Source organism: Limulus polyphemus, unplaced genomic scaffold (assembly GCF_000517525.1).
Source record: "Limulus polyphemus unplaced genomic scaffold, Limulus_polyphemus-2.1.2 Scaffold5564, whole genome shotgun sequence".
NCBI classification, from domain to species: domain Eukaryota; kingdom Metazoa; phylum Arthropoda; class Merostomata; order Xiphosura; family Limulidae; genus Limulus; species Limulus polyphemus.
This window is the reverse complement of record NW_013671174.1, coordinates 40,083-59,163: the sequence shown is the minus strand read 5'-3', so window position 1 is coordinate 59,163 and position 19,081 is coordinate 40,083. Positions and strand designations below refer to the sequence as shown.

Below are 19,081 nucleotides of genomic sequence, written 5' to 3'. Positions count from 1 at the left end.
GATGGCTCAAAGCTGCAATAGTAAAATTTTGAGCAATTAAAGATAAATTCTGGAGATATAGCTCATTATTTAATAAAAATGCCTAGTAATAAACACCATTTTATATTTGAAAAGTTAAAAATAACCACTTATATATTTTGAAGAATCTCAAATTTTAAAAATAAAACTATCAATTTTTTTAATTGAGCAAATTCTCAATATACTTTAACAATAAAAGGTTGATATTATCTTCTTTCTATCAATGTTTGATTTCCATTGTAATGACAGTCTAAAATTAAATAATGAAAACTTTTCTGAATAAAACTTTATAAAAGAAAATCCAAATCATTAATTACAGAATATTTTCTTGAAGTAGTACATTTATTTGCAGGACAGATTATTTTAACAGTACACACATACCAAATTATGATAATTTTACTGCTGGAGAGATTAGCACCACATATAAGGACCAAAGATTAATATAAAAAAACAAAAATTATAAGTTGATTATCTTTTATGACTAGGATGGATAAATTTGTTAATAAATAAGTCATATACAAGCAACAGTGTACTATCAATTGATAATAGTTTTAACTGGCATATGACTCACTTTAAACTTGATAATGAAATATCAGATTCCTGTGAATTATGTATTTGGAAGTGTTTCTACTAAGTTATTACACAAAAACAAAAGTTTCAATTTATTTTTTAGACAGCTACTTCAATATTTATATTTGCTATGTCAAAAATTGGACCATAAATACTAAACTATCACTTCAGCCTTCAATTTCTTGATTATCTTCAGTCTGTGTGATTTAGAAAATATAAGCTGATATCTTAGTATTGATAGACATATTTGATATTAATAATCTGATTGATAAAATGAATTATATAATATGAGCGAATATGTTTTATGAAATCAGTATATCTCATATTTGTTTCACCACTTGCATGGTAGTAAGTCAAATCATAAGTTAGATCAATGCAGTGTTTAGGTTGTTAAATCTTTTGAAATAATTCCTTATTCTCTCTTTTATTGTCAACAGAGAAATTAAAAAATTGTCTTCATTTCATTCACTTGAATGACTGATTAATAGAAAACTGAAAGACATACCCAAATCTTTATTCTATGACTTAAACGTGTTTTTAAAAATGTTGGTTTATAAATGATACATTTAGTAAAATTGTATAAATGCAACTAATCTTAACAGCATAAAACAGGCATAAAATAATTATTTATATATATATATTCTAATCACAAATAAGCTCTTCTTATGAATTAATGTGTAAAAAGTTTTAGAACTGAAACTGTTTTTAGCTTAAAGGTTTTCATAGCAGTGTGCTAAACAGTGAGTTGAAACAAAAGCATGAGTCTGTCAATATACTTAAAAACTTTTTTATAAATGCCAAACAGTATATTGTAATTACCACAATGAAATCAACCTCACTGTAAATAAAAGTTTTATTAACATTGCTATGTAATTATAGTTAAAAGTTGTCATGTTAAATGGTCACTTACTTTTTAAAAGTCCTATTATATACCATGTGATTCCACTGACAGGCAAATAATTCAGAAATAGAGGTATACGAAAATAGTTGTTATTGGTATGGATGGAGGTATGCTGTGGGTCTACCTTGTGAAAATATCACTCAGGTCATTCAAGGTCATGCCCTTCAAAAGTTTTATTGATATGTAACATACATCAAAAATTACAACTGCAAAGATGTATACAATAACAAATGAAACATTTTAAACCAAACATTACTAAATCACCCCATAACAACAACAGTTATAGACATAAATGCATGTGAGGTAAGCAGCTTAACAGTAGTACAAAATTGTAGCAAAAAGATCAAAAGTTGTATTCAAAGTGACACCAAAATGAGATAAATGCCATTATGTCAACTTTGATGTCAAAATTGTTTGCTGTTCTAGGTTTGTTTGCACAGCATCTATGCATAAATGAGTCTGTAGTATACAGTGATTGACAAACATTTCCTGTCACCTATGTAAAGGATGATGTTCATCTGGGAACCGTTCAGCATACAATTTGGCAGCAGCTTGGGCATTCTGGTGACACTTTCCATACAGTAGAACCACGATAACTGTTATTCAACTGAATATTGTGTTATTATTTAGATGATTTTGGAGCAGCTGTAGCACAATGCTCATGTGCTAACTTATGTACAGGGCATTTATTTTAATACTTTTTTAATCCTTTAAACATTGATCTACTTATACAAAATTCTGACTTTGCAACTTCAATCTAGGTTTGTTATATTTCAAATTTCTGTGGCACAACTCCATATACATGGTAAGGGTGAACTTATGTCTTCAACTGTTGTTCTTGAGGAGCAATTTTGACAACTTTGGGTTTAAAATATTTAACTTGCTATTATCTATACTTTTGCCATTGACATTTTTGGAATATGATACATATTAATAATATTTATGAAAAACCTGGTCTTAAATGATCTCAGTGACATTGTTGCAACTCTCCATTTTATACCACTAACAATTAATTTACTATACCTCCCAACTTTTGAATTATTTGCTGTCAATGGACTTCTGAATCATTTGTACGTGTGTATATAAACTGTGTAGGACATTTATTTCAATTTGTTTCATTACTGAATGAATTTCTGCAGTGAAATTTTACAAAAATTAAAATAAAAAAAATGCTTCATAATGAAATGAAATGCAACAGCTTTTATGGTGATGTTTTTTTTTTTGGTTTGAAACATTTACAGCTTGTGAAGATTGAGCAACTTTTACTTGAACTAGTCAAAAATTAGTAGCCACACTTCAGCTGATGCTAGACTATTTGTATTGTAGAACAATTCAAATGCATAAACTACTTGAAAAAATATTATACATCATGCAAATGTAATTAATTAACCCTTGCCAACTAAGCTAAAAAAAAGTGTGGAAATTATTCTTCAATTACCAAGAAAATGTACTTCAGTATTTCAAGATGATTAAACAAGATGAAAAATTCCTTTTCAGTAAAAAGTAAAATTGAATATCAAATCTTAGGATATCCACCTTTGACAAATGACAACAGAATAGAGAAGTTACACAAACACACTTTATGTACAGGAGTTTACATTGATCTTATCACTAATCTACATTAGTCAATTCTATAACTGGTGATGAAGCTATTTTGATCACACACTTAATGAAAAATTCAGATCAAAGTCTAAAGTTAAAGCTCACTTAAGATCAAATGTTGATCAGTTAAAATCAGTATGAGGACTTACCAATCAAAGTTCACAGAAAGCTTACTAGTTTGTATTTTTCACACATTCAACTAAACTTCTACAGAAAGTATTAGCATCCAGGTGATTCTACAATCCAGATTACTTAGGAAATCAATCTAGACCATTCACATACCAAAACTTGCTAGAAAAGTCAATCTTCAATCATCTTTTTAAAAATAAAAATGTACTTTTCCTATACATGCTCTAAAAAATAAATAAATTCACTTAACTTAGTTGTTTACGAAGGTTACTGTTATATCTTTATATGATCCTAAGATCACACTGATCATCTACTCTATTGGTCCATCACACTACTTCTTGAGTGTATACTGATTAATCTTTACATTATTATCTTTACTTAAGTAAGAGGAGGAAACACTTTCCTGCCAAAAACCTATTAGATCTTATAGAATAAACTAAAGAGGAATGAATGTAAATTATCGTCTTAATCACATAAACATAAGAGTTAGGAAATACATGATCTCTCTCGAGTGTATTAAAAAGCTAAGTGTTTATGAATGTTAATCCTGCTTCAAGTTAAAGTGATTACAACTATCAATGAACGTTTTACAAAGAGAAATAATCATTCAGATATATCACAGCTTACATAACTGATTGATAGTGTTCTATTCATATAATTTAGATTCCCTTTTATGTTGCTACAATAACTTCATACCTAATACTGTATACAACCTGTTTATGCCTCTCTGATGGGTGCTTCTAATTAACACTAGTTTGCAGTTTTCTCAATATAAATAACCTAAGTTCAAAATTTTAAAGCTGTACAAACTCAAAATATGAGGATTTACCAAATTATGATGCAACAGTCTAATTAAATGTTGTAGGTGTACTGTGTATTATTAGAAGTTTACTCATAAAAATAGCTAAATTTAATTGATTATTTACTTGGAAACTTTTTTGTATTCTACCTAGAAAGAGATCAGATATAAAATTGTTGAAATGGTGGGGTAATATATATATATATGTGTGTGTATATATGTGGATACACACACACAAAAGAAGTTAAAAAAATGAAATTAATTAGTATTAAAACAGATAAACAAAATAACTTCAAAGGAGAGTGCTGGTTTCACTTTAACTTTCATAAAACTCAAACACTGATATACAAAAAGTTAGAACAAGAAGTTTCTGGTTCTTCATTACAAAGTTGATGTAAACTTAATAATTAAATTAAAACCTAGGGATAAGTTTTAACTTTCTGTGTCCATATTTTCATCATATCAATATTCCACACAATAAAAGAAAAAGTTTTTTAAGACACAGTTCACTTTGGCTACTTAAACCTGAGGATTAGATGCTGACTTCCAACTGTCTTCATGCCAACCCATTCTCAAATATTCAGCAAACATGGTTCGAGCTTGATGCAGAACTCGAGTAACATTATGCTTTCTCACCATTTTGTCAAAGTACATGGCTAGTTCGTTGTAGTCCATGTTGCTCCTCATGATACTATCACTATGCTGAAGAAGCAGTGTCAAACATAAAAATAACATGAATGGATTTCCCCCACCTAGTTCATGAGGTGGTGGTAACTTGGAACGTTTCATTCTCCCACTGAATTCCAAAGCTTCCTCACAAGAGTTTGTCATCACTGGTCTAATCACTCCAGAATCAATAAAACCATTACCACCAACTTGATCACTGCCAGTTTCTTCTTGTGTGGAAGCTTCTTTTGAAGACATTGTACTTCCTGAACTATATCCCTCACTTTGGTTGTTTAATTTAGCTGTGTACCTCTCTTCTGCACATTCCTCACCACACTTATCTGGAAGAGATTCTGAACTATCACTGCCATGATGCTGATCTTCAGGGCCAGGGCTATGAACAAGCTGGATGGGTATAACAGATTTCAAGTGGCAAGAGCATTGAAGTCCATTGTTACTGTAGGATTCCTCATTTTCCAAAATTTCTCCATTGCAGTGCTGAAGATGTAATTGGGGTGTAGTTTCTATGCTTTCAAGTTCTAACTCATACTGATCATCAGGAGTGGAGCATGTTACTGGTTCCACTTCAAGATCACCATTAACATCCAATGTCTCTGGGGACTTGTGTAGTTTTTTTATATTATCTAATGGGCGTATTTGATCTCCTCCTGAGAACTGGTCGTCACTGGTCCAACTGTGAGTGTCATCCTCTGGGTCTGGACCAATGCTTCCTCTTCGACATATACTGCAAGAATCACAAGAATTGGGATCACCACTGATTTGTGAATGAGGTGAATCTAGATCTTCTGAATCACCAGTGGGTGATTGTGGAAGTGAAGGGCGGGATCCTGGAAGATTGCGATTGAGATTTTCAAGTTCCATACGCAGCTCACGTGTGATAGAAGTGGTCATTGGTAGATACTCCTGGGAGTCATCAGTACTGTATTCTCCTTCCATTATGTTGGTTCTTGAGCTGTTAAATTCTTGAGTTCTGCCTGACACTGAGTAATCCACAATTTGTTCATTTCTACAACCACAGCTCAGGCTAGAAGATCCAGCTGATTCATAATATCTCAATTTAGGATAGTCTTCTCGTTCCTTTCCTAACTTCACTCCAGTGATGGAAGATGAAGAATTCTGTTTACGGATTGCTCGCACTTTTGTGTATGGGTTTTCTCGACTATTCAAACGGGGAGAGTGAGGACATGAGGTGAAAGGAGAAAACTCTTCCTCAAACAAAGGCAAGTCATCCTTTGGTGGTGCTGGAGGCAAAGAACTCCATAATACTTCCAGCATATGAAGTGCATCATCAAATGCAAATTCTCGTTTCAACTCCAAAAGCAGCCACCGGTAGCAGAAGAGGAGATCATCAGCTCCCTGTTGTTGTAGATACTCATAGAACTGGGGGTCATAGTGTTGAAGCAATTCTGACAGGTGTTGAAACTTGACAGTCATGGCTTCACCATCTAGTGAGAAGTTTGGTTTGAGTCTGTGCATGACAGCACAGAAGCATACATAGGCATGTGCTTCATCCTTCATAGTTACTAGGATTGGAGATGCTAGATCACTCATTCCTTGGCAGTATGATACACTAGGATGGTTCAGTGAATAGGTTGTTAAAATGTTAAACAAAGAAACTACATTTTTATTGTCATCAGATCCAGCATAAAACTTGTGGGTACGATCAGTTCGGAGGACATCTTTTCTCACCATATTTGTCACAAAATGCATGAGATCATTCGTCTTACCTCCATCTATCATATCCTGCCAAGTTCTGCAGAGCCGAAAGTACTCTTTACACTTCTTTTGCATGTAATCAATCCTCTCCTTGGCTGCTAAGCCTTCTGGATAAACATTAAGTATATGTTTCCAAACAACTTTCCTCAGTGAGGGTTCTAGACCACCTTGATAAACAGAGAGCCGGAGCTCCTTTGGTCGCACTAGTCTCCCAATATTGTCTAAATAATTATGAAACTCAGAATCTGTCATGGGCTGCTTTAGAGGTTTTATGTTTTCCAACAATTGATCATTTTCACCAATGTTCAAGGCTCGTTGGACCATGCTGAATGTTTTCTCCATCTACAAGTTATATTTACAGTAAAATTTCTTAAAATGTATAACCAACAAGCTTTTAACACATAACAGACCAACTGAATACATGGGTTCAAGTTACACAGTCAATAAAACACAAACAGATAAAGACACATTTCAAGAGATTTCTCATAACACTCTGTATGAAACATTTTAGTCTTGCACATGTATTTAAGCAAAGACACATCAAAGTACAAAAAATTACCTATATAGATAAAAGTAAAGAGGTTAAAAACTGCTCAAAACTTGAAAGCAATTACTTCTTCATATCAACATTACAGAACCTGTAAATTAAAATATTAAACACATAAATACAATTTCAAATAATCAATCATAAGGTGAATACACAATTATACTTTTAATATTCTTTAAAGTGTAAAAATGTTTAAAATAAATTCTTATTCCACAATATAAAAAAAAAGTTATTTTCTTACTAATCAGTTCTAAGTATAATGAATAAAAGATTCAATTGCCTCTTTTAAATTTCGATTATGTAATCATCTTGTAAACATTCCTATCAAATTATAAATGCATTCAGTGCCGTACCAATGTTTGATGGTCCTGTATGATATTAATTCAGTGTCCTCAAACACAACCCATTAGTTTGCTTTGTTAGTCAATCGGGGAATTGGTGCCACCCTTTGAGTTGGTACCCTGTGCAAACTCACCGCCTGCACTACCCACAGTACGACCCTGAATGCATTTATTTTATTCTTTGAACCTAAACAAAAATAAACTAATGATTTGTCTTTTATATTTTGAAAGTTATTTTTCAAGATTTACCATTACAGCTTTTCTTATATAAACCTTCAAGTCAAACTGCAAACGTTTTTATGTTTTACTTTCTATCTCAGGTCTTGTGTTAGCTGTAAAGTAGTTCTGAGGATTGACTAAAGAATTTCTAGTTTTGATCGATCAATATAAGACAGTATTAATTATACAGTAGTACTGAGGGTCAACTGTAAGAAGAAATGTTTTTGTTCTGTTTGATGTAAAACAGTATGAATGGGAAAGTAGTACTGAAGGTTGATTGTAAGACAACAATATATTAATTAAAGCTATATATATTTTTCAATATATACTTTTGTTGAACAACAATTCAGGCAATACCTTTCTTCAGGTATCTGCAGCAGAAGAGTAAATCCATTAACTAAAATGTTCTATTTCAAAGATCATATAAATTGTGTATAACAATACAAGAGCTTAGTCATTTTGACCAACCTTGCAGCCAGCATGTATCCATGAAAGTACACCCACACACACACTATAATTCTTAATGTAGGAAGTGTATCTCTATGAAATTTATCAAGCTTTTAATAAACATTAAAAGTATTTTAGACATAAAAAATGAGATTTTTAATTAAGTACTTTCACTAAAGATTTGTCTGTAAATTTATGAAGTCAGGGTGTGATTCAGACTCTGACAAGTGCAAGGTGATTTTCATAAGATTAAAAATATTTTTTGTAATCTTAATGTTTTCAAATTTTATTTGCATAACCTCTAGGACCTCTTAAATGAATATCCAAAGTGTTTTCAATAAAACTATATTTTACCTGTTATTTTCTCTACATTAACACTATACAACGTTGGTCAATTTGACCAGCCTCATAACTGCCATAAAAAATGCTAAATAAATCTAAATTACCCTTTTTTCTCTTTAGAATGACCAAAGATTGTAACAGATGATTAATTATTCACCCAAATATCTCCAGTCATTTATCCTTTTCTTATGTTTTGATTTTATTGTTCTTTGAGCCATTCCTAACTACTAAGCCTGCATAAAAAAACTAAATCACATAACAAACACCAAGCTCAAGTTATGTAAATTAATTATGAAATTCACAAGCAGCTAACATGCAGACCAAACTGATAAATTTTTTCATTTAACTTTTTTGTTAAAATTGAAATGACTTTCTAATTAAAGAATGAGCACTAGACATAATTCCCTTATCTGGTCAAGCTAAACTTGGCAATAGATACTATTGATCTATATGCCAAATAATTCAAAAGCTGTCATGAGAACAAGCTAGCATTAAATATGAATCAGTGAATTAAAATCTGCTCTTTCCATTGGTTATGAATAACTTAGTAGCAAATGTCAGAGAGAATTAATGATATTTTGTGAAAGAGAGGATGTGATAGGAGGGTGTGGCATGTGGGTTGGACTTTCTGGTTCATATCTAAGTAAAACAAGATGATTGGGGGCTATAATAGTTAGTTTCATGTTTTAGCAATACCTATAATATAAATCTGTAATTTGCATTAAAACTTAGAAATTCAAATAGAGGAGGAAAGAGTGTATAAATATGTAACTAGGAGCAGAAAAACCATCACGTGATACAGAGAAGACTGAGAATTAGCTTAAATATTTCCTGTTGAAATTAAGAAATCAAAACTAATATAATACTAAAATTTGAATCACAATCTACATTTTAATACCAAGTTTATTAACTTACATTGAAAGTGAAGTTGTTTAATTAAAAGTATGAACATAACTCAGTAAAAGGTGATGTGCACATTTTGACCCACCCACATCCAGACAGTTAACTAAATTCTAACAGATACAACACAGTGCTAGCTACAGGAAGTAATAATGTTAAGTCTTCTGTAAATATATATATATATATATAATACAAACTTAAACTAATATAAGGTAAAACCCACAAAGGTCAATATACTAAACACATGCTTTGGTATGGGGGAATATTTTTGTGGTAAGGGATTGATCATTTGATTCTTTTATAAACTCAAGTAACATTCAAAGTGTACTTGAGATATTGCCAACTGTGTCCATGATAGAGTACTACATTTCATCGTGAAAGACACAGGTTCTTCCAAGATCATAATACAACAAATCATCATGCTTGTATTGTTTAAACCAGATTTTAAAAATATGACATTGATTTCATTTAGCTATATCTCTTGGCAAGTACAAACACTTGATCTGAAGCCATTTGAGCATCTTTGGGAATAAGCATGAAAATCCAATCAACCACCATAATCCTCTGCTGACATCTATCAATAAATTACATCCACATATAGGTTACAATCAAACAATATATATTCTAGTATCTTTTAGAGTCTATCACTGCAACAAAAGGGGAGCCTGATCCAGTGTTAAGTAGAGTCCTTAGTAGCCATTTAGTGTTTAAGTAGAAAGCTTTTAAAAGTTTTGTTTTTCACTATGTGTTTTGAAATATCATTAGTAAATTAAATGTAAAAAACAACAACATAGAAACAACTATGTAATGAAAAAGTTCACTTACTGGTTGTGTATTTTAAAAGAAGCCTGCTAATGTTGTTACAACGTGGAAATAAACATCACTTTTTATTTTATTTTTTCAAAATTTTTCTTCCAGGGATAAATATTCTGTGTGTGTAAGAGTATACTGGCATTGCATTGTATTGACAGATTTGTCCTTTATTCACAGCCATGTAGGATAAGTAACCAAAAACACACACATTTTACACAATCATTAATCCAAATGTAGAAAAATATTTAAAAACATAATTCAAAACGTTTGATTTTAATAATTTGAAACTAGAAGTAGTCCAAATGTTTAGGTTCATTCAATTTAAAATAGCAGGAGCCAAGTAGTAAAAGTACTTTGAATTTAGAGCTAATGCACTTCTTGGACAGAAAAATATATTGTGGTGATGTAAAGAATAATGGTTTTCTCTAGAAAAAATTAACAATTTAATTTCAGGATTAAAAGTACTGATATCTTTGGCAACACAGATGATTTGGTAGACACAGGCCTGGTAAATGGTGAAAAGACCACATTCCTTGAATCTGTTTATAACTGTTCCACAGTAAGGAAGTCTTAGTATGAGCCTCAAAACCCACTTTTGTAACTTCCAAATGGGTCTTAAAGCACCAATATTTGTAACCCAGACACTTAAACAATAAGTCATTTAACTATAAAAGATGGAATAATAAATCTCATAAATCACATGTACAGGAAAAATTTTCTCACTTCTCTTCATGATATAAACAACTCTTCCAAGTTTATTTGAAACCATTAACATTTGTTCATCCCATCTAAGGTATCTTTGAATAATAACTCCAAGAATCTTTAGTGAATCAACTTTATGCAGTGGTGCACCATTAAAAATCAAATTCTCATTTATTGGTTCTCTAGATATAATCATATGTTGTGATTTACTTATATTTAAATTAAAGCAGTTTGTCAATACGCCAAGCTATAATAGACATCAATATATTGTTCCCAATTCTAAAACAATCCACAAGATATGACTCAATAGTAAAAGTCGTATCATCGGCATACAAATAACAAGTTCCACTTGGTCATACCGAGAGTAAATCGTTCACATAAGTAATAAACAAAAGGGGGCCAAGAATTGAGCTTTGAGGAACTCCATAGAGAAGACTAATGAGAACGGGTTTTGTTCTATTAATTGTGGTGTATCATTACCTGTTATTTAAACACATTTTTATAATATTACATATGTATATATATATATATATATATATATATATTACCTCGTAAGCCATAATGGGCACATTTATACAGCAATATTGAATGATTTGTAATATCATATGCCTTTTCAATATCTTGGCGACAAACCAGTACAGGTCTCTTTGCTTCGTAAGCCTTAATAATCTTTGTAGTGATTGCCAATAGACACGTTTCAGTAGAGCAAAACTAGTGAATATAGTATTTCAAGACTGATATTTGTGGATCTTAAACATCTGAACTTAAAGAAGTTCTATAGTTATAAACATTGAATAAATTTTACAATACTTAAGTCAACCAAATTTCTCAACAAACCGAGTAAACCTTCATCATGCCAGTAATCAAGTTTAAAAAGTACATGAAATATAAAAGGAAGACTGTGAAATGACTTACATGATTAAGTATAGTTCCAGTGAATGATGTCCTGTCCACCAGACCAGTCATTTGAGGACGAGAAATGTCTACTGGAGCAATCACATCCCAGTCTTCTAATCCTAATGAGAGAAAAATTTAAATCACACTCACATTTAGAAATAAATTAAATGGCAGCCCCAATACTGTCAGAAACCATAAACATGTTAATTGGACATTAACAGGTTTGAATACAACAGAATTAATTTCTATATGAAGTTTTCACCAATAAACATATCAATGTTTGAAATTTACATGTAGCTCAAGTGGGATGTATCATGTTTTTCTGTTAACAGATACAGATGGCTGAACTTTGACTTTAAAATTAGGAATATTCTTCATGCCCATAAAGATGGACTAACAAGAACATCAGTCTAATTGTTAAGTAGGTATATTTAAATTTATCTTAGGTGTACTGATCAATTCTGTTGAACCTCAATTGAATTTTTTTAGAAGTGTTACCACCACCTATAGTTACCCACATACAGACACTGACTGGCGATAGCAAAGCAAACTTAATGTAACTGGATCGAGAGACTGTACTGAAAAGATATTCACATTTGATGTAAAAAGCACTTACAGGTACATTGTTCTGGTGAATGTACAATACAAAGTTGAGTGATGAGATAAATATCAACTGTTAAAAAAAAGGAAATAATACTTCATGATGTTCAGTGTTAATAATTTATTTTGAAATACAGCAGGACACCTAGGAAGTTGCTGATTTTTTGTTCTTTAAGATTAATGCTAATGCATTAATGTTTTTATATTTATTAAGATGTATAAATGTGTAGTTTTAAGCTTTCTTTACCTGAAAGGTAATTTTGTTTCAGGCTTCTTGTGAGATAGTAACACTTTGCACAGTGCATGAATTTGTTTTATCACACTGGTGTTATCTTATATTTTTGATTTTGAGCTCTTCAAGAGACAGGAAATTGGTGCATGAATCAAACAAATCATTTTATGTGTTCTGTAAGAAAGCTATACTTATTCTTCACTATTATTTTCATTAACAGTGTTGCTGAGAATATATAATATATATTGTTATTATTTCTCATTTTTAATTATTATACATTTTTATTATAAGGCTTATTCTGCATAGTTAGCTTAATATATGGATTTAAGATTAAATTACCTATATTCACTTAATTCGTTTTAATTCTGACCTATGCAAGATTACTTGCTTTGATCAGAAGTCAATAGTAATCTATAAACACAAAACCTAGTTCAAAATACTGGGAAGCATACCATAAAATTATTTTACACTATTCAATATACTTGAGAGCCAAATGAAATAGTGTATTATTAAACTACAACTAGAATGTATTTCAGTATAAAAATTATACATATGTACCACCTCATGAAAGTACATATACCAAGATATTTATGATGATTTATCAGCAATCCACAGCTTCCCCATTAAAACATGATTTAGCTGACATATATTTTATGTATCTAACCCTTTACAGAACACCCATTGACATATAGTCTACACCTCTAACACTTTACAGATTAAGGCCAGTCTGCATATTTTCTGTGCCTATAATCCCACATAGAAAAAAAAAACAGCTTATGTACATTCTACATCTCTAACTCTTCACAGAAAAGTAGGTGACATATACTCTAACCATTCACAGAACAAACCCAGCTTATGTACATTCTACATCTCTAACTCTTCACAGAACAAAACTAGACGACATATACTCTTACCATTCACAGAACAAACCCAGCTTATGTACATTCTACATCTCTAACTCTTCACAGAACAAACCCAGCTTTATATATTCTACATCTCTAACTCTTCACAGAAAAGTAGGTGACATATACTCTAACCATTCACAGAACAAACCCAGCTTATGTATATTCTACATCTCTAACTCTTCACAGAAAAGTAGGTGACATATACTCTAACCATTCACAGAACAAACCCAGCTTATGTATATTCTACATCTCTGACTCTTCACAGAACAAAACTAGATGACATATACTCTTACCATTCACAGAACAAACCCAGCTTATGTACATTCTACATCTCTAACTCTTCACAGAATAAAACTAGACGACATATACTCTTACCATTCACAGAACAAACCCAGCTTATCTATGCTCTACATCTCTAAACATTAACAGAACAGCTAATATTTATTCTAAATCTCTAACCCTTCACAGAACAAAACCAGCTTATATATGTTCTGTGTCTCTAACTCTTCAAAAACAAAGCCAATTTATGTATGTTCTATAGCCCCAACCCTTAAAAGAACAAAACCAATTTATGTATGTTCTATAGCCCCAACCCTTAAAAGAACAAAACCAGCTGATGTATAATCTGCATCCATAACCATTCACAAAACAAAGCCAGGTGACATATAATCTATGTTTCTAACCATTCACAGAACAAAGCCAGGTGACATATAATCTATGTTTCTAACCATTCACAAAACAAAGCCAGGAGACATATAATCTGTGTTTCTAACCATTCATAAAACAAAGCCAGCTCACATATATTCTATGTCTAACCCTTCAAAGAACAAGGCCAGCTCACATATACTTTACACCTCTAACTCTTTTACAGAAGAAACCAATGGTGTTTCTTTCCAGATTTAATCAAGCTTTCAGTGAACTGTAATAAATCAATCTTCTAGATTTCTTATCAATACTTCAGGCTATTTTAAGTCCAAATTATTAGATACTCTCCATGTCTTTAATTGAAAGCATTGTTTCTTAATGAGTTTGATGTAATGATATAGTTACTTTACCAGAAAATTGGCTAGAGGTATTTACAGCATCATTCATTCAAGTTGGTGGTTAGAGCAGTGATAAGCTCTGTGAGTATCACCTGACCATGATCCCCAGCAGTTTTATGGTAGTAAGAAACAGTAATTTAAAAATAGGAGTCAGTAAATTTCAAACCTTCTCCCTTTGATAGTTAAACAAACTTTAAAAATAGTAGGTAGTTTAACATTAAAATTAGGCTTAAATACTAGATACCACCACAGAAGCTTTCACTATGGCAAGATCAATCATGATGACTGCTGTAATTAAAATATGGTTTAACACTCCTTGGAGGTAGTTGAAAACATTAATTTTCTACAAGAAGTGGTTGTGTCATTTATGTTGATGTGTGTTAACAAAACCTTAAATATTCAACCCAGAACTGTACTTTACTTGAAATAAGAGCATGAAGATGTGCATCTTTTTGTGCTTCTTCTTCTTGTCTAATTTTGTGATCTTGCTGATGATGTGTTCCTCTGCTAGCAGTAAAAGGGGTCAGGAATCCAATGCCTTGATAAACTCTAGCTGTTTCTAAAAGTAAAAACAAAAAACAACAAAAACAACAGAAGCGTATGTTCTCGGCTATGTTTTAAGTTTTCTCATTCCCTCCATGGTATGTAAACAGGTGTTTTCTTCTATTTTCCCAATAATTTATTTGATGTAGTAGAGGTTTTCATGGTCATTGAGCAAGTCTCTTGTTTAGATTACAGATTACTTAACATTTCCTACAAAACTCATTGTACCTTCAAATTATTTTAATGAAGCAATTGTGAAGAAACTACCTTTAAGACTGATAATTTTTCAACACCTTACTCTTAAAACGTTCAATAAAAATTAAAAACATTATTTGCTAGAAATACAAACTGAGCAGCAAAATTTTTATTGTGATTTTTCATCACACTGGTAATGTTGGAGAGACTTATATTTCATCAGGCTGATGTTGACATCAAATAATAAATATTTGTTTATTATTTTTCCCTAAGTACATGATCATCCCACTGAGACTACACAAGATGATAGCATAATGTCACCATCATGGTTTGTGTTTTATATGGAATTGTTCTCAGAATATGTCATTTCACATTCTGTCTAAACTGTTATGTATCTTGCAATTAGAAATGATACATCTGTCATTATCAAAGTCTTGTATTTCACACAGCCTAATTTTATGGTTTCAAAACCACGAGTCTCTGAATCTGCAAAACTGTGCTTTTGGTCAAACACAGTTTTGACATGACAGAGATAACAAACTAATAAAAACTGGTTAAGTATACTGGAATATAAAACTACAAATCCTCACATTAGCAAATTCTAAGGTTACATTACCAAATTTATCTATTTTACATGTACTGCAACTACTTAATACTTAGAAATATAACAGTTATTTCATTCTGAATTAATTAAATAAAGATTTAACACAACCAATTTCCCATATTTCACAGGTGCTGTAACTATTATTATTTAAAAGCATAACAACAGTTTTCCTCTGAATTAATCAAAGGAAAAATTGTACCAAATTTATTTCAAGCATTTTTTTCAAATCTTAAAGTAGTTGATGAATAGTGATAATTCAAAAAAAATTAAGTGTAGCAAAAACACCCAAAGAGATAAAAATCAACATGAAATGTTTTAACTATGCCTAGTTTATCCCAAATTAATGATGATGTAAACATTCAGTGCTGATTATGTGGTCACAGGTCAAGTTAATGTTCAAGGAAGTACATTATCCTGAGTTTTATCATTGGAAATCTTAAGGTAGATTAATACCTAAACACAACTCGTGTGTTTAAGTTCTTAACTGCTATAAATGCACATATGTTTGTGTGTGTGTGTGTGAAAAATATTACTTGTTAAGTAAATTAAACAGGAAACCTCCTTTTGTCAGGTCTGATAATCCAAAAAACAGGATCTATATTCTAATCCAAATAAGTAAGAATTATAACAGAATTAAAAAACTTTCAAAGGGTCATTTTAATACTCATAAAATAACTGATACCAAACTTTCATATACTTAGATAAAAAGATTAGCAATTCAAATCTTATAAATAAAAGCTGATATTCTAATTTAGAAAATTATGAAAGCTGATAGAAATAATGATTAAATAAATGTTTTTTCATGCTTATTTATTACCTTACTAATAGTTATTCTATAAAAGAAAATAAAAGCACTCACCTTCTTCAAATGGCTTTAGGTCTACTTTCAATTGAAGATAAGGCTCAGACGAGCCCAGGAAAGCTGCATCTAGATCCCAGTCTGACAATAAAGCTAAGTACGTCTCACATCCATCATCACCTCGAGCCAAGTAGCTTATGGTAAACTCTCTTGGTACAAAAAAATACAAATTATGGTTAATAATGAGAAGTGCACATTTTATTTTTAATTTTAAAAATGATAAGGTAAACAGATTTTTTGCTAAGTTTAGACACATAATTCAAAGACAATTCTAGTTATTAAATGGAAATGGAACTGCGAAATAAGTCATCTCAACATTATATATATATACATATATATCCAGGTTAAGCAGTTAGCATACAGGATCACCTACAAAAGTTGTAATATTTTCAAAATGAAACCCAAAACTCGAGTGCTTTCGAATAGTTCACTATTCTTCTTCAGGAAAATAAAGGGTTACATTTAATGAGTGAAATATATAGGCTCGGATGTTGATGTCATATTGAAATCCGGTTTACATGACATTGACATTGGATCTCATTTTGAATATATATATATATATATGTATACCTCAAGATATTTTTACATAAATACAATACATTTGTTGTCTAATTAAACAATGCATCATTTTAGAAACCTTAAAATCCAAAATCATGATTTAAAACGAATAGTATGAAAACTACCAATATCTGTTTTACAAAAATCAAAAGGAAGAAAAAATTTAGAAAATGACAGTTTCTTTCAATGGATATTAAAAAGGTTACATTTGAAACTTGAATTAAATGTCAAGAAGTGATACTCTTGAAGGTTAGAGCATTCATTTGGTTTTTAACTTTACAGTGCATGTGTGCTACTGCTACAAAAGTTAGTGTTGTTTGTAGTGCTAGAAAATTACTTCACTTACTGTATGAGACATTACAATTATTAGGAAGAAATTGTTCCTTTTCATGCTTAAACCAATGATGTAACTTTTAAAACAGAAGTAGCAGCATAGAAAGAAATGATTCTAAGAAGAGTTGCCAAGTTATCTAAAAACTTACACTGGTTGCATTCATTTATGTATAACAATTAAAGTAATCTTGCAACTGTCAAATAGAAATAGATAGTTTCCAATAAAAATAACAGGTAGTGCTACTTACCCTTTAATGTCAAAAGCCCTTGCGAGAAGACTTTGCAAAACTTCAAAAGATGTGATTTGAGGGTCCACGCTGAATTTCTTGAATTCTGGGGGCAACAAACCTTCACATTTCTAAAAGAAAAAAAAATCTATATTTATCATGGATTTTCAACATTTATTTTCATTGATTATATATAACACTTTTTATTTAATCTAGAGAACTGCTAATACACAAAATTTAACTGTGAAGTAGTAATGTCACTGTTACTTATCTGCTTGTTTGATAATTTTTGGTAAAATTCTTTCCGGGGAACATCAGCCATACAGGTCCTTTCTTGATTAAACCAGTTTATTCTTCCTCGATACAAACTTTTAATACACAGTAATTCCACAGTCAATAGTTTGCAATCTCGATAACAAAACACAAACTTTATATTACCGTCACTACTGTTCGCTTCTTTAATTATCTATCTATCTATTTCACTGGCGTTCTTTGCCAGGCTTATATACTAAAAAAGAGGGTGTCTAGCAAACACTTGGACATTCGCGGGGTTCCTCGATAATTCGAGAAACCCCAGCGCGCATGTTCCCAGCGTCATACGACTTCCACTGTCGTAACACTGCCCCTTCCTTAGTATTGTCCGTCCCAAACAATAGCCACTTACATTAAACTAATAGATAATTAACAATAACTTAATTAAATGTACAGAATTTACAAACACAAAATTAAAATACAACAAAGACTCTTAATTTTACAGGATGTATCTTCTTTCATACTGGTCTCCATCTCATTGGCTTCTGCTTTAAGTGGGATTCATCTGCTCCATCAGGAAATGTCCCATTATCTGTAGCAGTCACATCAGTGGTAGTAATTCATTAATGGCTTCACTGTTTTCCTTCTCAAAACTGGGTAGAGTTTCTTCTTTGACAGTGGCTTTTTCAGTTGACACGTCTTCAGCAGTGTCATTTGTTCTGTTGTTTATTTCGTTCCAGCTAAAATGACCTGGACCGTGCTAATGCTAAAGCCTGTCGGCATGCACCACCTTTGGCTTACCTCGCCAACTACATTTCATTCGGAAAGTCACGTCTGAGAGACGATTCACTATGTCATATGGGCCTTCCCATGGAGAAGACAACTTAGGAGACTTCCCTTTGGTCTTCCTGGGATTATACAACCACACCTTGTCTCCTGGTACAAAGCTGACTTAAGTAGACTTCTTATCATAACATAGCTTCATGGAATCAGCAGACGTTTTCAAGTTTGAATGCAGTTGATGGTGAATATCATCCATCCTTTCAGATAACACTTTCACGAACACATTTTCAGGCAACTCTTCGTAAGGTGGGCGTCCT

At 31.6% G+C, this 19,081-nt stretch overlaps 1 protein-coding gene across 2 annotated transcripts in view; it reads right to left on the bottom strand.

The window, feature by feature from the left end:
• Positions 1-201: 201 nt before the first annotated feature.
• The window catches only part of LOC106472731 (TBC1 domain family member 25-like), a 55,759-nt gene continuing 36,879 nt past the window's right edge, over positions 202-19,081 (bottom strand). The window contains exons 2-6 of one of the 2 annotated variants that reach the window (XM_022401276.1): positions 17,751-17,860; positions 16,612-16,760; positions 14,832-14,969; positions 11,649-11,749; positions 202-6,764 (exon numbers count right to left, since the gene is read on the bottom strand). In XM_022401276.1, coding sequence (XP_022256984.1) covers positions 4,539-6,764; positions 11,649-11,749; positions 14,832-14,969; positions 16,612-16,760; positions 17,751-17,860 — 2,724 coding nt within the window. In that variant the 3' untranslated portion in view covers positions 202-4,538. The remainder of the gene's footprint in view (positions 6,765-11,648; positions 11,750-14,831; positions 14,970-16,611; positions 16,761-17,750; positions 17,861-19,081) is intronic. The other variant, XM_022401277.1, reaches the window with a different exon arrangement.